This window comes from Coregonus clupeaformis, chromosome 30 (genome assembly GCF_020615455.1).
Source record: "Coregonus clupeaformis isolate EN_2021a chromosome 30, ASM2061545v1, whole genome shotgun sequence".
Lineage (NCBI taxonomy): Eukaryota > Metazoa > Chordata > Actinopteri > Salmoniformes > Salmonidae > Coregonus > Coregonus clupeaformis.
The window spans coordinates 44,306,142-44,319,854 of record NC_059221.1 but is presented as its reverse complement, the minus strand read 5'-3'; the positions used below and the strand labels follow the sequence as shown (position 1 = coordinate 44,319,854).

At 43.6% G+C, this 13,713-nt stretch overlaps 1 protein-coding gene across 1 annotated transcript in view; it reads left to right on the top strand.

Annotated features, from left to right (window-relative positions):
* The window catches only part of iqgap1 (IQ motif containing GTPase activating protein 1), a 71,648-nt gene that overhangs the window by 28,976 nt on the left and 28,959 nt on the right, over positions 1 to 13,713 (top strand). Inside the window, exons 5-15 of the mRNA XM_041899204.2 lie at positions 129 to 205; positions 1,517 to 1,584; positions 3,411 to 3,524; positions 3,777 to 3,955; positions 4,540 to 4,627; positions 4,898 to 5,061; positions 5,457 to 5,541; positions 10,400 to 10,563; positions 10,908 to 11,068; positions 12,467 to 12,591; positions 13,447 to 13,610. Of these exons, the coding sequence (XP_041755138.1) occupies positions 129 to 205; positions 1,517 to 1,584; positions 3,411 to 3,524; positions 3,777 to 3,955; positions 4,540 to 4,627; positions 4,898 to 5,061; positions 5,457 to 5,541; positions 10,400 to 10,563; positions 10,908 to 11,068; positions 12,467 to 12,591; positions 13,447 to 13,610 (1,389 nt within the window). The remainder of the gene's footprint in view (positions 1 to 128; positions 206 to 1,516; positions 1,585 to 3,410; positions 3,525 to 3,776; positions 3,956 to 4,539; positions 4,628 to 4,897; positions 5,062 to 5,456; positions 5,542 to 10,399; positions 10,564 to 10,907; positions 11,069 to 12,466; positions 12,592 to 13,446; positions 13,611 to 13,713) is intronic.

The following is a 13,713-nucleotide window of genomic DNA, read 5'->3' as shown; positions in this document are numbered from 1 at the left end:
TAGGAACGAACGGAAGATAATGTTCTGAAACATTCACATTCTTATTGGACAAGTCCTGGTAATATGTAATTAATTTCCTAATGTTTTAGCATGTTTCGTGCCTAATGAAGATGTCCGTCTGTCCTCAGATCTTCTATCCAGAGACTACAGACATCTACGACAGGAAGAACATGCCGCGCTGCATCTACTGCATACATGCTCTCAGGTACACACACACACACACACACACACACACACACAATGAATTGGAATTGCTATACATTTTCTGACTACTCTAGGAAAATGATTTATCACAAACCAGACAAATCTGGTCTTTCTCCATCTGGTCTGTTTGCTTTATTTTCCTATTAAAATGATATTAAACCCAACCCTGATCTGCCTCTTAGTTGAGGTTGGAAATATGTGTGTACAACAATGCTACCTGAACTCTCACAGAAAAGTCACAATAGACAAATTGTCTATTGTAATACTTGTGAGAAATGGTCCTACTCAATACCGCCGGTATGTGAAGGTGAAAATGTAGCCTGGGTTTGTACATGTTTATGCTCAGGATTAGGTTTTTGGGAACCTGACACGTTTACGAGGTGAACGGTACGGTTTTGGACTGGTGAGGTGTTCAGCACCAAGGAGGAAAACTCCAACCGCCTTAGCCTAACAATGGTAGAGTTCACGGCCCAAATGGCACCCTATTCACTATAAAGTGCACTACTTTACACCAGAGCCCTATTGGATGGCAGCCATGGTCCCCTATTGGCTCTGGTCATTTGGGACGCAGCCAGAGTCTGTGTTAATAGAACATTCCAGCTGCATGTAAAATGGATGCTGAGCCTGTTCAGTCCAGAGGCTGGAAATCTGGCACCATATTGCCTTTGTAGTGCACAATATAGGGAATAGAGTGCCGTTTGGGAAGGGTCCTTAGCCTTTAGAGTCAGGAAGTCAACACTACACAACAGGACTGGGTGACAGGGTAGCAGAGGGGGGGAGGAGGTGTGTGTGTGTGAGACCCCCAGCTCCAGGCCACGCTAGATGACTTTACAATGCCTTCTGGCCCCCTCCCCAGGTGGCACACACATGCCAGAACACAGCTCCAACAACATGTTTATGGCTTACGCTTAACATCCAATAGTTTGTAATGTACACTAGAGGCCCAGAGTGTGTGTGATGCTACTTTCCTCTCAAGATGGCCATCATTCCAAAGCTCAAACCCACAGTCTGTAAAGGCCTCTCATGTTGGCCATCATTCCAAAGCTCAAACCCACTGTCTGTAAAGGCCTCTCATGTTGGCCATCATTCCAAAGCTCAAACCCACAGTCTGTAAAGGCCTCATGTCTCCTGTGGAAGTGGCTGTTCTTTCCTGGCTCTGTTGTAATCCCCTTTCCTCTTCCTCCTTGTTCTCTTCTCTCATTCTCTCTCTTCCATCTTCTCTCTTTTCCATCTTCTCTTCCATCTCTGTTTCCCCTTCCTCCATTTCTCCTTACCACCTCATCACTCGATCTCTCTCTCTCTCTCTCTCTAGTTTGTACCTGTTCAAGCTGGGTCTAGCCCCTCAGATCCAGGATCTGTATGGCAAGGTGGATTTCACAGGTGAGTGTGTCCCAAGACCACACAGAATTCAATATTCTTTCACTCAACTCATTCAGTTTGCCATTGTCCATTTTGTTGTTTTAACGTCAAACAGTAAACACGACCAACATAACATCACTGTTACACATATGATGTTAAACATGATTTGTGGTCCTCTGTGGCTCAGTTGCTAGCCAAGGTCGTGTGTTCAACTCCCGCAGGGATCCCATACACATACGAAACATGGATACACTCACTGTACTGTAATGTTCTGTACTGTAAGTCACTTTGGATAAAGTGTCTTCTAAGTGGCAAACAAGCATAGTGTTGGCTCCAGTCCTGAGTTCCAGTTCCACAGGGAAAGGGTTTTCCAGGCAGCTAGCGACAATGTGAAAGTCATTAGTGATTGTGAGTGTTTCCTGTTGCTGCTCTGTTCTACTCTGTCTGCCAAGCTCCCGACCAGGGGTATATTTTTATCACACTCAGGCCAGGAACAATAACTGTCTCCTGTCTGTGTTTAGCCTCTAATATACAGTTAGCCTACTATTTACAGTATGAAGGGTACTTTACTCCATTATGTACAGTGTTTGGTTCCAACCTAGCACTAAAAAGTCTGATTCTACTAATTGCATACTCAAGAGATAATTAGTAGAATCTATAATCTACAGTTTGAAGGGTACTGTACTTTAGCCAGTGTGGTCCAGGGTGTGCAGGGTGTGGTTCCAACCCAGCACTAAAAAATGTGATTCTAATATGATACTAATGACCTAATCATCAAGACGTTTATTAGCTGAATCATGCGTTTGGGTGCAGAGCTGGAACAAAAGCCTACACACTGTCTAGTGCTCCAGGACCAGAGTTGGTTGTCACTACCTTGGCCATTACCTTCACCAAGCTCTCTCTCCAGCCTCTAGCCTCAGTCTTAGCCAAGCTCTCTCTCCAGCCTCTAGCCTCAGTCTTAGCCAAGCTCTCTGTCCAGCCTCTAGCCTCAGTCTTAGCCAAGCTCTCTGTCCAGCCTCTAGCCTTAGTCTTAGCCAAGCTCTCTCTCTAGCCTCTAGCCTCAGTCTTAGCCAAGCTCTCTCTCCAGCCTCTAGCCTCAGTCTTAGCCAAGCTCTCTTTCTAGCCTCAGTCTTAGCCAAGCTCTCTTTCCAGCCTCTAGCCTCAGTCTTAGCCAAGCTCTCTGTCCAGCCTCTAGCCTCAGTCTTAGCCAAGCTCTCTGTCCAGCCTCTAGCCTCAGTCTTAGCCAAGCTCTCTCTCCAGCCTCTAGCCTCAGTCTTAGCCAAGCTCTCTCCAGCCTCTAGCCTCAGTCTTAGCCAAGCTCTCTGTCCAGTCTCTAGCCTCAGTCTTAGCCAAACTATGCAGAGAGACACCTACAACTCAGGGAACACACACTCCCCAGTGCTTGATAACATTTCCCTCCAAGTGCAAGAAATACACACACCTTTTGTACCATGATTATGTTTACAGAATAACCCCTGCCCTCCTCTTTCACTACTCCACCAAACAACTGTTGATAGACCAAATGCATAACCAACTCTTAATTCCTCTCCCTCCCCTCCTTTATACCTCACTCTTTCCCTCCTTTATACCTCACTCTTTCCCTCCTTTATACCTCACTCTTTACCTCCTTTATACCTCACTCTTTCCCTCCTTTATACCTCACTCTTTCCCTCCTTTATACCTCACTCTTTCCCTCCTTTATCCCTCTCCCTCCCCTCCTTTATACCTCACTCTTTCCCTCCTTTATTCCTCTCCCTCCCCTCCTTTATACCTCACCCTTTCCCTCCTTTATACCTCACTCTTTCCCTCCTTTATACCTCACTCTTTCCCTCCTTTCCACCACTCAGAGGAGGAGATTAACAACATGAAGAGTGAACTGGAGAAGTACGGAATCCAGATGCCCGCCTTCAGCAAGATTGGCGGCATCCTGGCCAATGAGCTGTCAGTGGATGAGGCTGCATGTAAGCACCTATCAGATATCACAGAGGGGCGGGACTAAGGGTCCGTTTGGTTGAGTGGCAGGACTTTGGTTGATTTCAACACCTCTTTATAACAAATTCAAAATGGTGTAATATTATGTAACTTCTCTTTCCTTTTAAATCTATTCATGGAAATATTACACACATTTCTGGTAATTGGTTAACTCCCCTCCTTCTCCTCCTCCCCTCTCCTCCTATCTCCCCTCCCCTCTCCTCCTCTCCCCTCTCCTCCAGTGCATGCGGCAGTGATAGCCATCAATGAGGCCATAGACCAGGGGGTTCCCGAGGGCACTATGGCTGCCATGCAGAACCCCAACGCCATGCTGCTTCAGATGAACACCTGCTCTGCCCAGCACTACCAGGACATGCTGCACAGCGCCAAGGCTGAGAAGGTGGCCAACTCACGCAAACGGGTATGAGAGCTTGCTCGAAATACTGGAATAGAGAATGCCAGTAGCAGGGTTGGGGATTCCATTTCATTTCTGTCCATTCAGGAAGTAAACCGAAAGTCAAATTCCAATTGTTCTCACTAATTCAGTTTACTTTCTGAATTGACTGAATTGAATTGAAATCAACCCCAATCTTGGCTGCTGTAGTAATAGTGTTTTCTTTGAAAAGTGTATTTGGGTTTCTCCAGCTGTATAGTTCCTGTAAAGCAATGACCCTCAATCCTTCTCCTGGCGAGCTGGACTACAGTAGTGTTTTGGCCCCAGCTAAGTGACAGCACACCAGATTTTAAATAATCAACTGAGGGTCAACGCCCTGAACCTGCAATACATTGTTTCTCCTTGAGCAGCCTTGAGGATCACTGGTTGAAATGTACAATGTTGAAGTCACAAATCCATGCATCTATGTGCAACAGAAAACTAAAATGTGTGTATCATATAGAGCAAGTTCAGGTGGTACCTCCCAGTTTCGGAGTGTTTTGATCCGTTTCATGCCTATTGAACACTACCATGATGTTGCTGCTGCTGTTGCCCTATCCCTCCTACTGTAGCTGGGGGAGAACTCAGACGCAGAGAGAGACGTCTATGAAGAGCTCCTCACACAAGCTGAGATCCAGGGCAACGTCAACAAGGTCAACTGTGAGTAACATACACACCCACTTTATGTGATGAATCCACATGAGAATGTAGACATGCCTTTTTAAATGTTTATTGAGTTTGTAGTCAACAGTCTCAAAATGTCAGTTCTTACTTCCCTGTGCTGTTCATTTTTCGATTCACTGAAGTGAGTGAGTTTTGCCTCGAGCTGATCTGAGGTCAGTTTTAAAACTGATCCTAGATTTGTACCTAGAGGAAACTCCACCCCAGAGTGTTCTAATAGGTTTTTCTAACACTATCCTCCCTCATCAGTGACCAGTTCCCTGAGTGCAGCTGAGCAGGCCCTGCTGAGTAGTGATGAAGACAGGTTGTACGAGGCACTCCGCTCCCAGGCTTTGGGCCTACACGGCCTGCAGGCCCAGAACAAGGGCTGGTACCTCAAACAGCTGATGGCTGCCCGCGAGGACAAAGAACAGGTACAGTAGGTGGAATTATTCCTGATTCATCCCACGTTGGGAAATCGGGAATACCATTGCTTACATCAGGGTTGTGTTCATTAGGGCATGCGACAGACATTTGACAACGTTTTAAAACAGAAAATGTGTTTGTTATTGGACAAGGTGTTTGTCTGTTTTCTTCCTTTTGGTGCTTAATGAACACAACCCTGGTTGCCTTTCCCTCCTGATTTTCTATGGGATGTTAAGTCGCTCTGGATAAGAGCGTCTGCTAAATGACTAAAATGTAAATGTAATGTTGATCACCTCCCCCATATCTTAGATGTGAGCTTGTTCACAGATTTACACTGTTGAAAATAACACTGAATATTCCACAACCCTGTTTTGAGTAGTTCCTCTTTCTTTGTCTTTCCCAGAATTCTCCAGGGGAGGCGCTGACGAAAGATGAGTTGCAGACTGGAGTAGATGCAGCCAATGGGATTGCAGCAGGCTACCAGAAAAGTAAGCAGCAGTCACTGCTCGTTCTGGGGTGTATTGTCCCCTTGGTACAGATCTAGGATCAGCTTCCCTCCCCCAATCCTAAACTTAAAGGGCCAATGCAGCTGCTTTTTATCTCAAAATCAAATCATTTTTGGGTAACAATTAAGTGCCTTACTGTTTTCAATTAAAATAGTCAAAAAGAAACAAAAATAGCTTCTAACAAAAATAGCTTCTAAGCAAAGAGCCATTTCTCAAGCAAGAATTGAGACTGTCTGGGAGTGGTCTGAGTGGGGAGGGGAAAACTAGCTGTTATTGGCAGAGAAGTTTGGAACTCTCTTTCTTATTTGTCTATTAACTAATTTAGCGCCTGGTGATGTCACCAGACAGGCCAAGACTCCATCCCACCAACCAAAACAAGCTGAAATTTCAGGCAGTCTTTTCAAACAGCTCTTACACTAAAATGACATTATCATAATTTTCACAGTATTATTCGAAATTCATATATATACAGCGGGGAGAACAAGTATTTGATACACTGACGATTTTGCAGGTTTTCCTACTTACAAAGCATGTAGAGGTCTGTAATTTTTATCATAGGTACACTTTAACTGTGAGAGATGGAATCTAAAATCCAGAAAATCACATTGTATGATTTTTAAGTAATTAATTTGCATTTTATTGCATGACATAAGTATTTAATACATCAGATAAGCAGAACTTAATATTTGGTACAGAAACCTTTGTTTGCAATTACAGAGATCATACGTTTCCTGTAGGTCTTGACCAGGTTCGCACACACTGCAGCAGGGATTTTGGCCCACTCCTCCATACAGACCTTCTCCAGATCCTTCAGGTTTTGGGGCTGTCGCTGGGCAATACGGACTTTCAGCTCCCTCCAAAGATTTTCTATTGGGTTCAGGTCTGGAGACTGGCTAGGCCACTCCAGGACCTTGAGATGCTTCTTACGGAGCCACTCCTTAGTTGCCCTGGCTGTGTGTTTCGGGTCGTTGTCATGCTGGAAGACCCAGCCACGACCCATCTTCAATGCTCTTACTGAGGGAAGGAGGTTGTTGGCCAAGATCTTGCAATACATGGCCACATCCATCCTCCCCTCAATACGGTGCAGTCGTCCTGTCCCCTTTGCAGAAAAGCATCCCCAAAGAATGATGTTTCCACCTCCATGCTTCACGGTTGGGATGGTATTCTTGGGGTTGTACTCATCCTTCTTCTTCCTCCAAACACGGCGAGTGGAGTTTAGACCAAAAAGCTCTATTTTTGTCTCATCAGACCACATGACCTTCTCCCATTCCTCCTCTGGATCATCCAGATGGTCATTTGCAAACTTCAGACGGGCCTGGACATGCGCTGGCTTGAGCAGGGGGACCTTGCGTGCGCTGCAGGATTTTAATCCATGACGGCGTAGTGTGTTACTAATGGTTTTCTTTGAGACTGTGGTCCCAGCTCTCTTCAGGTCATTGACCAGGTCCTGCCGTGTAGTTCTGGGCTGATCCCTCACCTTCCTCATGATCATTGATGCCCCACGAGGTGAGATCTTGCATGGAGCCCCAGACCGAGGGTGATTGAACGTCATCTTGAACTTCTTCCATTTTCTAATAATTGCGCCAACAGTTGTTGCCTTCTCACCAAGCTGCTTGCCTATTGTCCTGTAGCCCATCCCAGCCTTGTGCAGGTCTACAATTTTATCCCTGATGTCCTTACACAGCTCTCTGGTCTTGGCCATTGTGGAGAGGTTGGAGTCTGTTTGATTGAGTGTGTGGACAGGTGTCTTTTATACAGGTAACGAGTTCAAACAGGTGCAGTTAATACAGGTAATGAGTGGAGAACAGGAGGGCTTCTTAAAGAAAAACTAACAGGTCTGTGAGAGCCGGAATTCTTAATGGTTGGTAGGTGATCAAATACTTATGTTATGCAATAAAATGCAAATTAATTACTTAAAAATCATACAATGTGATTTTCTGGATTTTTGTTTTATATTCCGTCTCTCACAGTTGAAGTGTACCTATGATAAAAACTACAGACCTCTACATGCTTTGTAAGTAGGAAAACCTGCAAAATCGGCAGTGTATCAAATACTTGTTCTCCCCACTGTATATATACACAAAAAAATCAAATATTTAACCATTAGTGGGGAAACTGACCCAAGATCAGCGTCTAGGGGCAACTACCCTACTCTTCACTCAATACCAACTGGTGTTGACGTTATCCTCACCATGACATGGCCTGCATTAGAACACTGCAGTTTACCCTTTAGTTACCCACATCACTGGCTGTTTTATGTTCCTGTGCTGATTGCAGTATGCTTATCACATGTCCTTTCCACATGGTTTTTAACAGACTGGCATTCAGGCTACTTTGTGTTCCGTTTGTGGTTTTGACCCTTTGTCTCTCTCTGTGCTGTGTATTTAAACAGAAGGTTTCGTTTTGATTGTTGAAATATTAGCTTATTTTTCACTTGACAACTGCCGCAAGGATTGGGTTACAGTTCCCCTCCACCTCTCTTCCCCTACACAGAACCACTTGCTGATTCAATCTGTTTCCACTAGTATTACTACAGAACATGCTCCAAAAATACTTGTCACCCTGTATCTCTCTGTGTCTAGTGTGTTAGTCCTCCTGTCTCTGTGTTGTGTATATAATCATGTTTCTCACTCTGTTTCTCTGTGTATACAGTGGCTTGCGAAAGTATTCACCCCCCTTGGCATTTTTTCTATTTTGTTGCCTTATAACCTGGAATTAAAATTGATTTTTGGGGGTTTGTATCATTTGATTTACACAACATGCCTACCACTTTGAAGATGCAACATATTTTTTCTTGTGAAACAAACAAGAAATAAGACAAAAAAAAATAGAACTGTACACCAGCGTGCATAACTATTCACCCCCCCAAAGTCAATACTTTGTAGAGCCACCTTTTGCAGCAATTACAGCTGCAAGTCTCTCAGTGGTCCTCTGTAGCTCAGCTGGTAGAGCACGGCGCTTGAAACGCCAATGTAGTGGGTTCGATCCCCGGGACCACCCATACACAAAAATGTATGCACGCATGACTGTAAGTCGCTTTGGATAAAAGCGTCTGCTAAATGGCTTATTATTATTATTATTATTATTATTATATTATTATGTCTCTATAAGCTTGGCACATCTAGCCACTGGGATTTTGTCCATTCTTCAAGGCAAAACTGCTCCAGCTCCTTCAAGTTGGATGGGTTCCACTGGTGTACAGCAATCTTTAAGTCATTCTACAGATTCTGGGCTTTGACTAGGCCATTTCCCCTTAAACCACTCAAGTGTTGCTTTAGCAGTATGCTTAGGGTCATTGTCCTGCTGGAAGGTGAACCTCCGTCCCAGTCTCAAATCTCTGGAAGACTGAAACGGGTTTCCCTCAAGAATTTCCCTGTATTTAGCGCCATCCATCATTCCTTCAATTCTGACCAGTTTCCCTGTCCCTGCTGATGAAAAACATGGTGTTCTCAGGGTGATGAGAGGTGTTGGGTTTGCGCCAGACATAGCGTTTTCCTTGATGGCCAAAAAGCTCAATTTTAGTCTCATCTGACCAGAGTACCTTCTTCCATATGTTTGGGGAGTCTCCCACATGCCTTTTGGCGAACACCAAACGTGTTTGCTTATTTCTTTCTTGAAGCAATGGCTTTTTTCTGGCCACTCTTCCGTATAGCCCAGCTCTGTGGAGTGTACGGCTTAAAGTGGTCCTATGGACAGATACTCCAATCTCCGCTGTGGAGCTTTGCAGCTCTCTTCAGGGTTATCTTTGGTCTCTTTGTTGCCTCTCTGATTAATGCCCTCCTTGCCTGGTCCGTGAGTTTTGGTGGGCGGCCCTCTCTTGGCAGGTTTGTTGTGTTGCCATATTCTTTCAATTTTTTAATAATGGATTTAATGCTGCTCCGTGGGATGTTCAAAGTTTCTGATATTTTTTTATAACCCAACCCTGATCTGTACTTCTCCACAACTTTGTCCCTGACCTGTTTGGAGAGCTCCTTGGTCTTGATGGTGCCGCTTGCTTGGTGGTTCCCCTTGCTTAGTGGTGTTGCAGACTCTGGGGCCTTTCTGAACAGGTGTGTGTATATATACTGAGATCATGTGACAGATCATGTGACACTTAGATTGCACACAGGTGGACTTTATTTAACTAATTATGTGACTTCTGAAGGTAATTGGTTGCACCAGATCTTCTTTAGTGGCTTCATAGCAAAGGGGGTGAATACATGTGCACGACGCACCTCTTTTCCGTTATTTTTGTATATTTTTTATTTCACTTCTCCAATTTGGACTATATTGTGTATGTCCATTACATGAAATCCCCCCAAAAATCCATTTAATTATAGGTTGTAATGCAACAAAATAGGAAAAACGCCAAGGGGGATGAATACTTTTGCAAGGCACTAATCATCATAATCATGTTTCTCACCCTGTCTCTCTGTGGATATAATCATGTTTCTCACTCTGTCTCTCTGTGTATATAATCATGTTTCTCTGATGTGTATATAATCATGTTTTCCACCCTGTCTCTCTGTGTATATAATCATGTTTCTCTGATGTGTATATAATGTTTTTCACCCTGTCTCTCTGTGTATATAATCATGTTTCTCTGATGTGTATATAATATGTTTTCCACCCTGTCTCTCTGTGTATATAATCATGTTTTTCACCCTGTCTCTCTGTGTATATAATCATGTTTCTCTGATGTGTATATAATACTGTTTTCCACCCTGTCTCTCTGTGTATATAATCATGTTTCTCTGATGTGTATATAAACTGTTTTCCACCCTGTCTCTCTGTGTATATAATCATGTTTCTCTGATGTGTATATAATACTGTTTTCCACCCTGTCTCTCTGTGTATATAGTGTTGCAGGCGGTGGAGAGGATCAACACAGCCATCAGAGCAGGTGTCCCCGAGAACACGGCGGCAGAGCTGATGAACCCTGATGCCCAGCTGCCCGAGGTCTACCCCAGCGCTGCCGACCTCTACCAGAGAGAACTGACCAGCCTGCAGCAGCAGAGCCCAGAGGTAAGCGCATACACACGCGCATGCGCGCAGAGACGCACACAGACGCGCACACACACACACTCACCATCTCAATCGATGTGAGCCACAGATGGACATTGTCAGGCATTACAAGTGTATTTATGATTGTACATATTACCAATCTTATTGACAATACATCTATAAATAAATGTTCAAAAATACATATTGGTTAGCTAAACTGTCTGTAATCCACAGGGTTCAACATGGTTGGGCATTAGAAGTCAACTGTATTGATGACTGTTATTGCTAATAAGTACAATATATTGATAAATGTATCATCAAACAGAGGTATTGATTAGTTGAACGTTCTGGTTGTGTTCCCCAAGGGTTCTCTGTCCCACCCGGAGCTACTGGTTGCCGTGGAGATGTTGTCGTCGGTGGTGTTGATAAATAGGGCGTTGGACGTGGGCGACCGGAATTCCATGTGGAGACAACTGGCCAGCGCCGTTACTGGACTCAGTAACGTAGAGGACGAATACGCACAGAGGTACGCACAGAGACGGACACAGACACACACTTGTCTGTCACTAGTTGTGTAGATCCTGCTGTGTGCGTTTGAAGAAATCTTTAGGCCTCAATCCCAAATTGTGAAAGACTGGCACCATCTACAGCAGGGTTCTTCAATTCCGGTCCTGGAGGGCCGAAACACTTCTGTTTTTTATTTCTACCTGGTAGTTAATTTCACTCACCTGGTGTCCCAGGTCTGAATTAGCCCCTGATTAGAAGGAGAGGATGAAAAACAGAGGTGTTTCGGCCCTCCAGGACCGGAATTGAAGAACCCTGATCTACAGTAACCTCAGAGATATTAAAGTATAAATGATGTATTAACATGTGTTTTCTACCCATCTAACCAGGTCATGTAAATGCCTGTCGTGTTTTTGTTGTTGCAGATGACAACTATATTTACGTTGTAGTAAACATGTACGTCTATTGTCTATTCAGTTGACTGGTTAGTCCATAACTATGAGGTTTAATATTGTCTATTCAGTTGACTGGTTAGTCCATAACTATGAGGTTTAATATTGTCTATTCAGTTGACTGGTTAGTCCATAACTATGAGGTTTAATATTGTCTATTCAGTTGACTGGTTAGTCCATAACTATGAGGTTTAATATTGTCTATTCAGTTGACTGGTTAGTCCATAACTATGAGGTTTAATATTGTCTATTCAGTTGACTGGTTAGTCCATAACTATGAGGTTTAATATTGTCTATTCAGTTGACTGGTTAGTCCATAACTATGAGGTTTAATATTGTCTATTCAGTTGACTGGTTAGTCCATAACTATGAGGTTTAATATTGTCTATTCAGTTGACTGGTTAGTCCATAACTATGAGGTTTAATATTGTCTATTCAGTTGACTGGTTAGTCCATAACTATGAGGTTTAATATTGTCTATTCAGTTGACTGGTTAGTCCATAACTATGAGGTTTAATATTGTCTATTCAGTTGACTGGTTAGTCCATAACTATGAGGTTTAATATTGTCTATTCAGTTGACTGGTTAGTCCATAACTATGAGGTTTAATATTGTCTATTCAGTTGACTGGTTAGTCCATAACTATGAGGTTTAATATTGTCTATTCAGTTGACTGGTTAGTCCATAACTATGAGGTTTAATATTGTCTATTCAGTTGACTGGTTGGTCCATAACTATGAGGTTTAATATTGTCTATTCAGTTGACTGGTTAGTCCATAACTATGAGGTTTAATATTGTCTATTCAGTTGACTGGTTAGTCCATAACTATGAGGTTTAATATTGTCTATTCAGTTGACTGGTTAGTCCATAACTATGAGGTTCGTTATAATTAGAAGAAATTAGATGGTGACAATAATTCCCATGAATTTAGGATCAGCACTCATTAACCCTGGTGTTGGTGTCTCAGGTATATGGATGAATTGATGCGGCTGAAGGCAGTGGCCAGGGAGGAAGGCAGTGACTATCTGACCTGGAACGACATCCAGGCCTGTGTTGACCAGGTCAACTTGACCATACAGGAGGAGCACGAACGTGAGTGGACCACATACACTTGCATGCACACGTACACACACACACGTGCGCAAACACACACACACACACACACACACACACACACACACACACACACACACACACACACACACACACACTCCAGGAAGACACATGCACATACTTATCAGAATGCACACACACACACACAGCAGAACTCCACTTCCAAGACTTGTAACCTTCAAATAGATCTAGAAGAGAAGGAGACCAATGTGATCATGCGTCACTCTGCCTCATTTATTTGGCTTTTCAAGATCACTTCTCTTTCTGATCTCTTATCATTAACTTGATCTACAGTATTGACCGCTAAACCTCCGTGTTCCTCAACATGTTTGATCTACAGTATTGAATGCTAAACCTCAGTGTTCCTCAACATGTTTGAGAGTCTGAGACATTCCCATAGAGATATACATGAGAGCTCATCTCCTATCTTTATAATGTCCTCTAGTGTGACATGGGCAGTGCCGTGAAAGCACTCGATGGTGCTGCCCATGCTAAAACAGGCTTTGGGCCAAGTGCACCCTGTATCCAACTCTATGGACATTCCTCATCAGTCTGAGTTAAAGAAGAGAACATAAGGTGATGTCATAAGATATATGTAGTTTAAAAAGATAGCATTACATTGTCAAAAATAGATCTCTTCCACTAATAGATGGACAATGCTAACATATGGGTTTTAAAGTTACCAGATTGTCTCTTCTACCTTCCCATATCTATGTCTTCAGGCTTATCCTTGTGATGTATTGTATGCCCTTGTGCTTGTGCTCATAAATGCTTCAAATGATTTGTCCTTTGCGGACAATAAAGATGTTGTCTTAATCGTGTGTGTGTGTCTAGGTATCGTGGCCATCGGTCAGATCAACGAAGCTCTGGATGGGGGAGACCCACAGAACACCCTAGAAGCCCTCCTGCACTCTGCAGCCAAGCTAACAGACGTAGACCCCTCCATCGCCCAGCACTACTATGACAAACTGCTTGAGGCCCGCAGGGAGAAGGCACATGTAAGGACCAATTTATGTATAAACACACACACACACAATGGGACAGAGCTGCTTGACTGGGTGTGTTTTGGCACAGAGCTGCTTGACTCATGTCACACCTTAT